Source organism: Colobus angolensis, unplaced genomic scaffold (assembly GCF_000951035.1).
Source record: "Colobus angolensis palliatus isolate OR3802 unplaced genomic scaffold, Cang.pa_1.0 Scaffold95, whole genome shotgun sequence".
NCBI lineage: Eukaryota > Metazoa > Chordata > Mammalia > Primates > Cercopithecidae > Colobus > Colobus angolensis.
This window is the reverse complement of record NW_012123487.1, coordinates 10723649-10738988: the sequence shown is the minus strand read 5'-3', so window position 1 is coordinate 10738988 and position 15340 is coordinate 10723649. Positions and strand designations below refer to the sequence as shown.

At 33.8% G+C, this 15340-nt stretch overlaps 1 protein-coding gene across 2 annotated transcripts in view; it reads right to left on the bottom strand.

Annotated features, from left to right (window-relative positions):
• Positions 1-15340, bottom strand: part of KANSL1L (KAT8 regulatory NSL complex subunit 1-like) — a 154289-nt gene that overhangs the window by 80789 nt on the left and 58160 nt on the right. For both annotated transcript variants that reach the window (XM_011932339.1, XM_011932340.1), the window contains exons 4-5: positions 8015-8212; positions 3527-3648 (exon numbers count right to left, since the gene is read on the bottom strand). In XM_011932339.1, coding sequence (XP_011787729.1) covers positions 3527-3648; positions 8015-8212 — 320 coding nt within the window. The remainder of the gene's footprint in view (positions 1-3526; positions 3649-8014; positions 8213-15340) is intronic.

Here is a 15340-nt window from a genome sequence, read left to right as displayed (position 1 = left end):
ACAAGTATACATATGTAACAAACCTGCACGTTATGCACATGTACCCTAGAACTTAAAGTATAATAAAAAATAAATAAAAAAAAAATAAAAAATGTTTTGCTTGTCAAAGTTCCTCAGGCTCCCTTTACCACTCTTAACTAGTCTATAATCACCTCAGAAACAAATGCATCTGCACCTATCTTAATCTATTTCATGCTACTTTTAAAGAACAGGCATATTATATTCTGTAATAAGATCCCTCCATAACTTTGTGATAAGGTGTTTCTACATTTCTCACCTGTGGCTCATTCCTTTCCCTTTATTTTAATAAAGATGCTTACATTTCCTCCATCTTAAAAACAAAAATATTTTCTGTGACTTTGTATGTCCCTTTTATCATGGTCTTTAAAATCAGTGGCCTTGAAGGGTAATCTTGACTCCCTCTCTCCACTTCTTCTCCAATTCTCTTATTAATTCATTCTTACCTCTTTCTCCATCCTGCTCTTGTCAAAGTCTCTCTTGCCAAAGTCTCAACTCATTACTGACAAAACCAACAGATATTTTCAGTACTCTCTTTGGCATATGAAACAATAGACCACATTTCCTCAAAATTTGCTGCTTTTCCTTCAGTGTTATTATTCTTCTTATCTGCAATATAGTCTAGTTTCTATGTTTCTGGTTAAATAGATTTGTAGACTTTTTTACACATATTATCACAATTTATGGAATCTTTACAAAACATTTGAATGAAATCAGGAGTCAGCAGTATCCCCCAAAATCTTTTGTTTTACATGGTAGTTTGCTGGTTATCTGGTAACAAAGCATTTATAAAGAACTATTAAACTTAAACTATGCATTTTAGATAACTATCAATTGTTCTAAATTTGATCACTCTCTCTTTGATAAAAAGTAGATAAAGTATTACATTATCGAGCAAATGTTAGAAAATAAATACCTTTCCTGCAAGGAAAATATGATATTTTGACAAAAAATGAGAAAATAAATGCTTTTTGAAATACACATTATGTAGCAACTATTTTAAAAAGAGTTCATTGTTGCCAAAAATGTCATTAATTAAAACATATCAGCACACTTCAGAAATATGAAAAACAAAATTTTTATCTGCTTTTAAATCTATCAAACATTTTCATAGGTTTTGAACTTGTTAAAACTTTCAAAAGCAAATCTTTTTTTTTTTTTTTTTTTGAGACGGAGTCTTGCTCTGTCGCACGGGCTGGAGTGCAGTGGCCGGATCTCAGCTCACTGCAAGCTCCGCCTCCCGGGTTTATGCCATTCTCCTGCCTCAGCCTCCCGAGTAGCTGGGACTACAGGCACCCGCCACCTCGCCCGGCTAGTTTTTTTTTTTTTTTTTGTATTTTTTAGTAGAGACGGGGTTTCACCGTGTTAGCCACGATGGTCTCGATCTCCTGACCTCGTGATCCGCCCGTCTCGGCCTCCCAAAGTGCTGGGATTACAGGCTTGAGCCACCGCGCCCGGCCTCAAAAGCAAATCTTTTCAATTAGTCTGCAGCAACAACTAATTGACATGAGGAAAGACAGTATTCAGTAGCTGATTTCAACAAAAACCTTTCAACTGCTAGTAGACAGAATTAAAAAAACGTAATTTAGTAACCATGGCCAATTTTCCATTTCTTTCATTTGGATCTACATATCTTTATGAGGTATCTTTTTCAAGTGTTAACAGTTATTAAAAGCCAGTATTCAAACAACTACACACAATTCCATTTTTATTACATAGTATTTTATTAAGTAGTTACATGTTTCACCAACCAGCCTGAGTTATTCACAAGTGAAGACTTCTGTCTTCATATTTGTGTCCCTAGGACTTTGACTATGTGGCATACAATAAATAGTTATGCAATGTTCTGCAAATGAATGACCAGAAATACAGGCAAGTATATTAAAATGAAAATTCACAAACACATTAACACACACATGTAACTATGTGTGCAACCCTGTACTACTTGATTAGGTAAACAAAGTATTATCTAAAATGGGATTAGCCCCAAATCACAATGCTTACACACCAATTTGATGTGTTTTATGGGTCAGCTTAAAATTCATTCACCTACATTCTGACTTTCCTAATTAGGATATGTTCTCATAAATGAAAATATCATAGTTATCCCATACAATATGAGAGAATCTTTACTTTCAACATGTCTTATCACTGATATGAGGAAGGAATATAAAGTCGAGAAAAAATAAAGCAAAACCAATAGAACTGTTCCTACGATAGAACAATGGATACATAACTCAACATAAATAAAACAGTAAATTAAAGATTAGATGTTCAAAATAACCAATTAGAAATAAAAATCAAATGTCAGCCTTTTATTTATTTATTATTTATTTATTTATTTATTTATTTATTTATTTATTTTTGGAAACAGAGTCTTGCTCTGTCGCCCAGGCTGGAGTGCAGTAGCACGATCTTGGCTCACTGCAGCCTCCATCTCCCAGGTTCAAGTGATTCTTGTGCCTCAGGCTCTTGAGTAGCTGGGACTACAGGAGCACACCACCACACCTGGCTAATTTTTTGTATTTTTAGTAGAGACGGGGTTTCTCCACGTTGGCCAGGCTGATCTCGAACTCCTGAGCTCACGTAATCTGCCCACCTCAGCTTTTTATTTTAAGACTTTGTTTATATCCACTAATCTCACAAAGAATTTGATGGCTACTTAGCATAATTTTCACCATGGTATAACTTTTCATTTTATGCTATATTAGAAAATTATTAAAATAATAAATTATATAATTTTAATACAAATATTTCCCAATATAAAATTACACTTAGTTCTCTACGGTAATCAAAGCAAAGAAGCCAACATTCCAATTTTACGTGAAAAAAATTAGACAACGCACACATAAAATGATATTCTATTAGTATGTCTTCTAATTTTATCTTCAAAAGGAAAAGTTCTAAGAGAAAAGGAAACAAAATAAAGTAGAACAAATGCTGTTCCCAAAAAAGGATTAGGATTCATAAAATATAAATTTTTGCTAATATAACACAGATAAATTGCTAATAATTATCGGAGTTATTAATTATAGTCAGATAAAAATTTACCTTATATAAAGCTAAAATACAAAATGATTAAAACTTAAGCTGAATCTAATGGGTGACACCTACCAATCTTCTGTGCCTAAACTATATCTAGGGTCTTTTTTCTTCAAAATGCATTGCAAGGACAGCATGGAGCTCAAGAATACAAAAGCTACAAAATGGAAGGTATCGTAAATAAGGCAGTACTTCTACAGCAAATGTTATCACTGCTATTCTTTTTTTAAGAAACATTATGAAACTTCCCAGAAATCTTTCTCCCTCATTCCTAGATTTATCATTACCTTAATTGCGTAAACTTAATATTATCAAAAAATGTATCCATGGTGTACTAATTGTACTCTAGTAGTCCCTAATGTATTTTAAAAAGTAGCTATAATACTTAAAATGTCAAAACAAAATCAAAATAAGATAAAATAGGCAAAGTCAAATTTAAAAGCTAAGCTATCCCATTGATACCTACCTCCTGCAAATGCCATTAGCCAGACATTTATGGCTACAGGATTTGGAAGAGAGGGGTGATGAAGTTGGGGACAAGTTGAGAGGGGCAATCAAACTGTTGATGATCTCAGTCAACTGTGCACTCTGCAAGGAAACAGTCAACCTTTTACTACTGCTAAGCAAGAAATGTGAGTTAAAGCTCACACGTCTAGTGCCAATTAATGCTTAACGTCTCATGACACACATTTTTATTTCAGTAAACATTTTATTAGATAGACAATTTATACAACTGATTTTTCCATTTATTACAAATAAATCTATACTTTAATTACACATTCTTTTCCATATCCTTTTTTTATTATAGTTCCTTCATCTACCCATCCCATCATCTAACACATTTGAACCCAACTAACAGCCTTTATATAATATTTCCCTTGAGGCACGAAAATTAATAATTAAAAATCACAAATACAATTTATTAAGTGCCTACTATGTGCCAGGCATTATATCAGGCACCACACATAGAATATTTCTAATCTGTACAACTAACCAGCAAAGAAGATAGTATTAGAGGTATTGACATTACTATTATTAATACCAGTACAGATGAGTAAATTCTAGCAAAGAAAAATAGATTAAGTAGCTTGATCAAGGGCTATAAAGTTGGTATGAAACAGAACTAGGGTTCAAATTCAGGCCTAAATCTAACAGCACACTGTTTCTCAATATTTTTCCTAATTCAAAAATATCAGGTTTTTTTTTTAGCACCTAAGATTTCACTGACATTTGTCCCAAACTTAAATATTTGTAATAAATATTAAATTATTATAATATGTATAAATATTATTCTCAAACAATCACAATTATAATAAGCAAAGGCCACATAAAAAGAAATAGTACATTTCTACAAAAGAATGACAACTATTTTCATTACACCCGTAATTCATCATAGAAGAATTGGAAAATATACAGACATTTTAAAAATGAAAAGAGAGTCACCTGTAATCATACTTCAAACAGAAAAACCAGAGCTAACATTTAGGTATATATTTCTCCCTCCAGACTAAGTTTCCTGAGTATATGTAAACATGAGTGTACATTCAACATGCACACATATACTTTTAATTAAAACCTAGTTTTCCTACTTAATATAGTGTTACTAACTTTTTAAAACATACAGATGTAGTTCAACATTTTCAATACTGCAAGATATTCTATTGTGAAATAAAGGGGTATATGGAATAATTAGTTTAGAATGCTTCATTTATATGAAACTAATAACATGCTATTAGAAATGAGACTAAATAATATAATAAAGACTAATATTTTATCCCTTCAAAAAGTCTTTCATGAGAAAGACCTTGAAATGTTTTCATCATTTATTTTCAAGATAATATGCACCTAATGATGTCATTTTAAAAATTATTACTCAGTTTTTAGATTAAAGCTCATTTTTAAAATCACCAATAGAAATGGATTCTTCATCCATTTAGCAAGTAATCATTAGTTTAGTCACGGAAATAAATTCTGAAGTATCTCATATCTTCTGACTGGAAACACTAAAACACTCCTGTGATTGTTCTACCTCCAAAGAACATCATCTAAAATCTTTTAAGCCACTGGAAGTCGCTAGCTGGATATATGTGAATAATGGACCAGGAAGGGGAAAATTACAATCCCTATCTTTACCCTAAGAATCAGCCTACTCTGGCCCAATAAAATCTCGCATACCTGAGTCATATGGGCAATACAGGGAATAGAAAAGTCACAGAGAAAATGTGAATGAGAAAAGTAAAATTAAGAGAAGCATAATTTGAACTCTGAAAACAAAAACTAATCAACTGTAAGTTAAAACACTAGCTACTCATAACAAGATTTATAATGTAAATACACCGGTAGCAAATTCATTTTAAATCACCTAAAGCGGAAGTCCCCAACTCCCGGGCTACTGATGGGTACCTGTCCATGGCCTGTTAGAAACCAGGCTGCACAGCAGGAGGGGGGCAGAGGGCCAGCAAGAGTTACCACCTGAGCTCTGCCTCCCGTCAGACCACCCACAGCATTAGATTCTCATAGGAGCTCGAACCATATTGTGAAATCCACGTGCAAGGGATCTAGGTTGCTGCTCCTTATAAGACTCTAATGCCTGATGATCTGAGGCGGAACAGTTTCATCTCAAAACCATCCCCCCACCCCCACTCTGTGGAAAAATTGTCTTCCACAAAACCAGTCCCTCATGCCAAAAATGCTGCGAACAGCTGACCTAAAGTACTAAAAATAAGGTATTAATACTTTTCAATTTATGAACTATATATTATCTAACAATGTGAGCATGTATTAATACTATGAATCAATGTTATTTTTTAAATGATGGTCTACAACTCAATATTGCCTTTATATTTTAACTTCCAACTCTAACAAAACTACTTTAGTCAAGTCGAAAGATTATGAGTGAACAGTTATATATCAGTAGATTATCCTAAGAAAACCATGCATAATAATGGGCTTGCCATCCCTACCACTTAACTCACTCCTAGACTATCTTCTGCAACAAGTTTTTTTGTTTGTTTCAGAGAGTGTCTAGTTCTGTCATCCAGGTTAGAGTGCAGTGGTGCCATCTGGCTTTCTGCAATCTCTGCCACCTGGGCTCAAGTGATCCTTCTACCTCAGCCTTCTGAGTAGCTGGGACTACAGGTGTGTGCCACCAAGGCCAGCTAATTTTCGTATTTTTGGTAGAGACGGGGTCTCCCTGTGTTGCCCAGCCTGGTCTCAAACTCTTGGGTTCAAGTGATCTGCCCACCTTGGCCTCCCAAAGTGCTGGGATTACAGGCATGAGCTACCATGCCCGGCCAACAAGTATTTAAAAGCAACTTAAGCTTTTAAAACTTGGCCTATAAAAATCATTATTACCACATTTCAAGAACAAATGACTTGTTCATAGGCAATTTATTAATAACCTCTACAAGTAATTGCTGCTGCCCTTTCTGAATCTTTTTCTTCTGCTCTCCTTACATGGAGCCATTACTGCTCTCACAACTCTTGGTTCCCTATACTATCAAAGCCCCCTGACAGTTCATCAGCAATGAGACCTAAAATGCTACACAGGGCCAGCTTCATGGGCATGCAACCTGTGCACCAGGCTGAGCGCAGATGGGGGCTATGCTTGCTTAGTGCTCTACTGTCACTGTCTTTAAATTCATAACTTTTTAACAAAGGGCTCCACAATTTCATTTTGAACTAGGATCCGCAAATTAGGCAGTTCTGATGTCATCTCAGGTCCAACCTAAAAAAACTGGGGATACCAAGGAGAAAGGAAAAAGTACAAGAAATCTTTCAGAAATGAAAATATCTTAGAATTAATTTAATCAGATTACAATTTCCAATGAATAAGTAGGGACCTAAAGATGATGAAAGTAGATTTGACTGAGTAAGCAAATAAATTACTCTAGAATGTGAAACAACTAGGATCAAACTGAACTAGAATCAAAACAACTTGATCCTATTGAATGAGGAGAGGGAAAAGAAAGAGGAAAGTGGGAATATAGAAATATAACAAAAACTAATTTAAATCACTGCCTATATGGTCAAGTGCATTATAATTTGATATCAGATAATTACCAAACAGCTTTCTAAATTACAAAATATTCATAAGCGCCTTGATTATACATTCCAATTAAGAAAAACTCTGGGCAATTATAAATTTAACAAATACAGGGTGGAAGAAATTATACCATATTTTGGTTTACCAGGAACAAGACAGTAACCTGTATTTAGTTATTTCCTGGTATGTCAGAAAAACTCAGATGCAGGCAGGCATGAATCCGTATCATTTCCCAGAGAAACAATGTAATGATGCAACTATGGTGAAGAATGGCTCAGCCTTAAGGTAAAAAAGTCCTAGAAACCGAGTTTGTTTAAGAGCCACTAAAGTCTAAATCAAAATAAATTGTTCAATCTCCAAGGACAGATACAAGATATACTGGCCAGGATAATTAAGCTTGTGGAGTTATCCACAATAGAATTTAGATATCAAGGAAGGCTTTGGAATCAAAGTAATTGTTAGGAGCTTTTTTGACTTTCCATTTACATAATCATTTTTTATGAAGAAATACATATTCCAGTATTACCTTTCACTAAAAATCTTGATCAATAAATTAGTCAAACACCAATTAAGACGTAGTAACTGGTACCACTGTTCTCTCTCCTTGAAAAAAATCCAATGATAAACAATTTTGTTAGAAAAAAGATTTTCCAATCCCTGTAAAAATAAATTATCATCCTATAGCCATAACAATACCATTACTTTACATATCATATTTAATTTTAATTATATTGGTATTATAATGGAGACCAGTCATATGGCAAATATTTTAATTGTATTTAATGCCAAATGGCCTAGTTTAATAACCCATATGCCAGGAAGATACACATATAATGATGTTTATTTGAATAGTTTATAAAATCGATGAAAAGTCATTTCATACCACTGATATCCTTACTTTGACTTTACCTGTTTTTCGATGTTTCGAAGAAGTAAAGTAGGGCTGCTTGGTGACATTTCAAAATCTTGTTCCGGTACAGGATCTTGACACTCTTGGGGAACCTGAGGATTCCCTAGAATGTTTAGTGAAGCTGCTTGGTCTGCAAATTGCATTTGTTTTTTCAAAATGTCTTTTGGAAGTTGACATTCTTCTAGGACCACTATCCCCTAGACAAAAAACAATGAGAAAGTTGAAATGAAAACAAACTGATTATTAAACCACCTTTAAGGCTACAGTGCACTTGAATCTATGCTTCCTCTTATCCCTTGGAATTCAGAAAATATAAACTTGAAAGTATACTTTAACTCTGTAAAGAACTGGCTGGTTTAAAACATGTGCAGCTAAAATAACATACATGGCTGATAGGCTGGACTTGTAAAATATTTTCTTAACTTAAATAAGTGCAGTTTTTTTCTAATTGGTTTTAATTATTGGCATTAAAAGCGTGACATTAAAATAAAATTAAAGGCATATTATACACAGAATATGGACATTTCAGATTGAAATCCAGAATATTTCCTGATAGAATCTTCTGATATTTTGGTCACTAGCATTTCTATTTGTGCCTTACATTTGAGCACTCCCAATTTTATAAATTAAAATACCAAATTTACAAACATCCAAACAACAATCTAACTCTATCCTAACTCCTTTCAGAGCACCCTAAGGAGCCCTGCCCCTGTTGCTGTCAGCCAGCAACCAGGGATAGGATTGCACCACTGAGAAAGAGTACTCTCTAGGCCAAAGTTCCCACTGCTTTCAGGGTAGCTGTGTTAATAATAAAGACACAAGCTTTCAACTTTGATGGGGTATATTCTGAAATGTAAGGAACTAGGGGAATGAATAGGGATTAAGTTGTCTCTGTACTCCCTGCCTCCTACTCACAAACATACTTATTCCTCAACTGGTTTGCTCGGCTTTCTCCTCCATTCCCCAGCTTCCTCACTCCAACTGTTCTCAACTTTAGGTTCCTCAGAGGCAATGGAGACAACAGAGAAAGAGAAAAAAGGAGTGCAAAGGAATGATCTTAATGGTTTCATTAAGTCAGTTCTCACTGTAAAATTTCTTTCCTTCCTATCCCTTCTACCACCCTTCCTCCTGAAAATAATACAGTAATATATACTGTATAATATAATATTAAACATACACAGATATTGTTATATATATACTGATATAACATATATTATATATTATATATACACAGGTTTTACACATATAAGATATAATATGTATTTGAAAAATAATATATAATATATATTTGAAATATATATAATATGTAATATATATTTTTTCAAAATATATACAAAATATATTTCAAAAATACACATTTTTTCAAATAAAATATACATTTTTTCAAATATATTTTTCAAATATATATTATATATTAGAAAAATGCTAATAAATTCCTATAGGCTAGTTGGGAAAGTATTACACTCCTAATGTGGCTAAAATACTATATTCTTGTAATAAAAAATAACTAACATATTAACATTAGTGTTCATTATTTCAAAAATGGAATGAATTAAGTGATTGCTGTAGGCCATCTATATCATGTGTAAGTCTTATTTATAAGATGGAAATTGCCTATAGGTAATAATGTGTTATATATGAGTTTTAGTTTGCACTATATAATTTAGAGAATATATAACTTTAGAATGCACATATTCAGTTATGGTATTATATGTATATTTTATTATTTTGTAGCAACATTTTCTGTAAAATTACTAAATGCACTTTTTAAAAAATCTATATTTTGAATAGTGCTAACATGCTGACTTTTCCAAGGAGAAGGGGATCCACTTGATCCCAATTACTGTTTTCTTAGAATGAACAAATATGGCTGTCAAGAAATCTGAAGAAACATGCTCAAAAGTTCTTATTTCGTTTGGTATTTTAAAAATTAAATTAGATGTAATAGATATGGTATCATCAATCTGAAAAACTCTTCAGAGTATCCATTCAAAATTTCTACAAGTCTCTCACTAGGTTTCTTCACAAGTACCTGCATGTAAAAGAAACACAAGTTTCCACCTTATCAATTTAACTTCAATTGTCTTTGGTTTGATTCCAGTTTATATTATGGGCCAGTCTGTATAGATTAGTCTGATTTCAGTCTGTATAGATTAGTCTGATTTCATAATCCGTATTTATAAATCTGCATCTATGGGAAAATTCTATTCTGAATTTCAAAGTTCTATTTCTAAACCTTTAGAATACTACCTTTCCATAAGTAGAAAGCCTGCTATAGTTAGTTTAATATAGAACTATATTTTTAAAATTCAACCAGGGAGGCAGGGCGTGGTGGTTTACACCTGTAATCCCAGCACTTTGGGAGGCTGAGGCAGGTGGATCACTTGAGGCCAGGAGTTCAACACCAGCCTGGCCAACATAGCAAAACCCTGTCTCTACTAAAAGTACAAAAATTAGCCGGGCATCATGGCACATGCGTTTGGTCCCAGCTACGTGGGAGGCTGAGGCAAAAGAATTGCTTGAACCCAGGAGGCAGAGGTTGCAGTGAGCCAAGATCGCACCACTGCACTCCAGCCTGGGTGACAGAGACTCTGTTTTAAAAAAAAAAAAATTAGAATTCAACCAGGGAGACCTTCACAGTCAACTTCATAATCTGCTTCTTCTGCCATAAACTACTACCCTGCACAAAACTCTTGGAGTGTGAGGAGAGTGGCCCATTCTGATCCACCACTGCTAAGAATGGAGAGGAAAGGGTTGAATATTTAATCCTCTGGGGACACAGCAGAGAGTTTCTGTTCTTAAAAAAAAATCAGTAAAATGATATTCTCATACGTAAAACAACATAGATAAGAAAGACATGAAATATTTTTAGAAAAATGAGTTACAACAACCGAAACAAGTGAAAACTCTAGCATAAAATGAAAGCCAATCAACTGTTTCTGAGAAGACAACTCTTGACAACGCAGGGTCTTCACAGAGAAAATACTGTGTGAAAAAAAAACTGCTTCAGCAACATCTCTATTATTCACATAAATTCACCAAAGTTAATTTTAAGTAAAACTTTAAATAAAAAATTTGAAACACACAAAAGGTACAATTTAAAATGTGGAAGCCCCTACTGCAGGATAACAAAAGAAATCTAAGAGAGAAACCATTTGATATAGCCAGTGTTCTCCCAAGAAAAATATTTCAATTTTTTTCTGAGTGTGAGAAGAATCTGTTGTCTTATTAGAAAGTTTGAAGTGGGGAGAAGAGGAAATACAGAAATCTATAATATGTTGACAAAGCTGTTGCAAGAACCACCAAAGGATGTTGCTAATAACTGCTTTCTTCTCTAAAAATTTAAGCAAAGTTTAGACCATATGAAGAATGGTAAAGGGGCAAATGATGTGTTTTCTGACTTAAGGCACAAACTAGCACTTATTTAAACAGGATATTTACAAAACAGCATCCCTCAATCTCTTTCATTTCCCTTTATCTCTAATTTAACTGAGAACAATTTTTTTTTTTTTACATTTAAAATACATTAAACAGAAAGTTCTGTTTCAAGACAGTACTGGCCATCCTTCTCAATTTTTTTCTTACAATAACTCAAGAAGCTGTAAGAGCAAGGAAAGTGATGTTTTTCTTACATAATAACTTCTCAACTAAGCTGCATATAAATAAACAACAAAACACTTTAATTCCTAATAAATGTAATGAGAAACTACTAAAATAACCAAAACATTGTATTCTAATAGCATAACTTTGTGGCATTTTCCATAAAATAAACATAATGCTATTATTAAGGGAACAAAGGGCCAGATACATTTATCTTGAATTAAGAAAAAGGTAAGGCCATATAAATTATTACAGGGAAGTTTAGATGGCTTTCCTTAAAACAATTTATTCCAGTAGATGTTATATAAACATGCAATCAAACTTTCAAAAAAGTTTAACCAAGAAGTATACAGTACTGCTTAGAAAATAGAGAATATTAAAATAGCCTTTCTCAAGTTAAAGGATTATGAATCAGACTGTCTAGATTGAAATATAAATCTTATTCATCAATTTAACTGCAAACCCACTTTCCTGGAAATATCTAAACTGTTTTACACCTGACTCATTCTTAGAACTCTATTTGCTATAGAAAACATGTGTGAAATTATATCCTTTAAGGAAAAGGATCAAAGAAGAGAGATTATGTGGTGATCTTGAAAGGACTGGGAAATTACTAAAACCGAAGGCTCCTGTAAAGATAACAGTGAACAATGAGAAAAAGTAACTAATGTAACATGAAACTTTCATCAGGAAACACTTAGTGAATGTGGTTCCCTCGAATTTCACAGAACTAGTAAGCCTAAGGTTTTATGTCTGTCCTTCTTCTACCTTCCTACAGATGCCACACCACTAATTCCTACAAGGTGTTAAACATACTTCATCACTTCCTAGCTTCTTTTCCTCTTCTTGTATAACACATACTTTCTGCTCCTTTAAATACCATAGAATGCCTTTCTGTAGTTCCACTGATTCATCAAAAAATTACTATTCATCCCCCAAAGTCATACTGAGATGTCACTTTCTTCTCTTAATGTTTTCTCTGACCCTCTTACCCATAAGTATTCTCTCTATGGCACTCCAAATATCTTATAAAAACATGTATTCTATTTGAAGTATAATTTTTAAAAAACAGGTATTACTGAATATATTACATATACTGAAACGATTATATGTCTTATCTCCCTTACCAGAACATAAACTCATGATAGATGGAGCCTAAAATTTATTAATCTTTGTGGACGTGCAGACCCCAAGGTGGGGCTAGGCAAACTACATGGTTCAAGGACTCTGATCCCTTCCCTTCTCAGCTTTTTCTTTCAAGGCCTACCCCTATCAACCTTCAATATTAGATTATCTCCAGGATGTCTACAGTATGACCATATAGAATACTGTTTCCCACAAAAACAAAGTTACAAATAAATATTTAGCAATATTTAGAATGCATACGAACTCATTTGTACTGTTGATTCTTTGGGAAAACAGACCACAATGAACATTCCCACTTGGAAATGTAAAGAACAAAAAATATATGTCAGCTATTGGTCTATATTAATGTTAACACTCTGCTGGACCAATATTGTGAGAGCTTCTTACTCTAGGGGCATGGCTTAATTAGGCCCTGATTTGTGCTTCCTATTAAAGGATTCTTTCTATTCACTGTTCTCTATGGCTCCTGAATCAGCCAGCTTCTTTCTTTTATATTACCTTCCTTGGTAATATAAATTTAAAATTTATATTGGTAATAAAAATATAAATATAAAGCTTCTTTCTTTTCTATTACCTTCCTTGGCAATATCAGTAAATGTTTATGATTTCTTTAGGAACTGCAAAGCTCTTAACCTGCTTATTGTTCATAGAAGGTTGGCGTCCTAAGGACTGGTTTAAGTTTTGGCCAGTAAAATGCTTTTTATAGGTCAAGCTTATAATTTTTTTGGTACAACTCACTCAGAAACTCAGAAGGCTTCCTATCTATCTGTTTTCAGGCAGTTCCATGTACTGACAATCACACCCACAGTTCTCTGATGCATTCTCAAAGGATATTTCTTTCACCCTCTAACCCCTGTACCTACCTATATATTCCTTTCTCCTGTCCCTCTTTCTCTGCTTCCTTGTGGGGGGTCTCATAAGCTATTAAGTTCTGATGGAAAATCCACATTCTTAATCTTCCTCCACTGCCCTAAGTGTAATTTTATCCAGCTCAAAGGTTTTGCAGAGAATGGTATCCTTAGTTTGATCTTTAGCTCCAAATCACTTTTGTCCTTTATTATTCAAAGGTTTTCTCAATCCTATCTCTTATCATATAAAGTGCAGAGAGAGGCAGTTTTGCTAACTTCATAAGGCCTTCAATTTCTAGAAACCTATTCCTTTTCATTCATGTTTTTAAACAGGTTTGAAAATGACCTAATTAGAAATTATCAATAAAAAGCATTATCACAAAGTAAAAGCCAATATAAAAGCCAATATACAGGACAAAGTCTAAGCAGAATATGGCCAAAGACAGAATTAGCAAATTAAAAGACAGTAAAGAATTCCTTGTGGTACAGAGAGACAAATGAGATTAAAACATTAAAGAGTGGTTAAGAGACATGAAAAATTTGTTTGAACCTCTCAACCTATGAGAATTTCACAAAAATGGAAGAGAAAAAAATTGACAAACATGCATTATTTGGATAATAGTAGCAGAGAACATGCTAGAATTGAAGATGTAACACCTTGGACTAAACATGGACTCTGGGCTGGCTGCAGTGGCTCATATCTGTAATCCCAGCAATTTAAGAGGTTGAGGCAGGTGGATAGCTTGAGTCCAGGAGTTCGAGACCAGCCTGGGCAATGTGGCGAAACCCCATCCCCACCAAAAATACAAAAATTAGCCAGCTGCGGTGGTGCATTCTTGTAGTCCCAGCTACCCAGGAAGCTGAGGCGGGAGGATCACTTGAGCCTGGGAGGTCAAGGCTGCGGTGAGCCGTAATCATGCCACTGCACTCCAACCTGGGCAACAGAGCAACACCCTGTCTCAAAAATATAAAAGAAATTAAAACAAACAAACGTGGACTCTGAAAAAAAAAATGTCTACACAAAGACTTATACATGAATATATACAGCAACATTATTCATAATAGCCAAAAACTAAAACAACCTAAATTCCCATGACCTAGGAAACAGATAAATTATATATAGTACAATCCTACAATGGAATACTGCTCAACAATAAAAAAGAAAAAATTACTTATGCATACAGCAACACAGATGCACCTCAAAAGCATTATGCTAAGTGAAAGAGCAAAATACAGATTACATATTTTATTATTTGACTTATATGAAATGCTGGAAAAGGCAAAACTATAGCAATAGAAAACAGATTAGTGCTTGCCAGAGAAAAGAGCCTGAAGGAAAGAGTCTGACTGCGAAGAGGAAGGAGTGAAATTTTTGAAGGTTATAGAAATGTCCTACATTATGATCATGGTGATGGTTACAAAAGTAAATATTTGTCAAAATTCAGTGAACTGTACAGTTAAAAATGTGTACTCTGAGTACCAAGCAACATAAAGACAATCCTTTGATACCTGTTAGTAAGGATGTAGAACATCAACTAAACCAGAACATCTTAAAAGTTACCCGATAGAAAAGACAGTACTCAAAAAAGAAAAACAATCACATTGACAGTAGACTCCTCAGTATCAAACAAAACAATAAAACAAATCTTTAAAGTGTTAAAGGAAAATAACTGTCAAACTAGAATTTAACACCAAACTAAAATACCATTTAAGAGTGAGGGTAAAATGAAT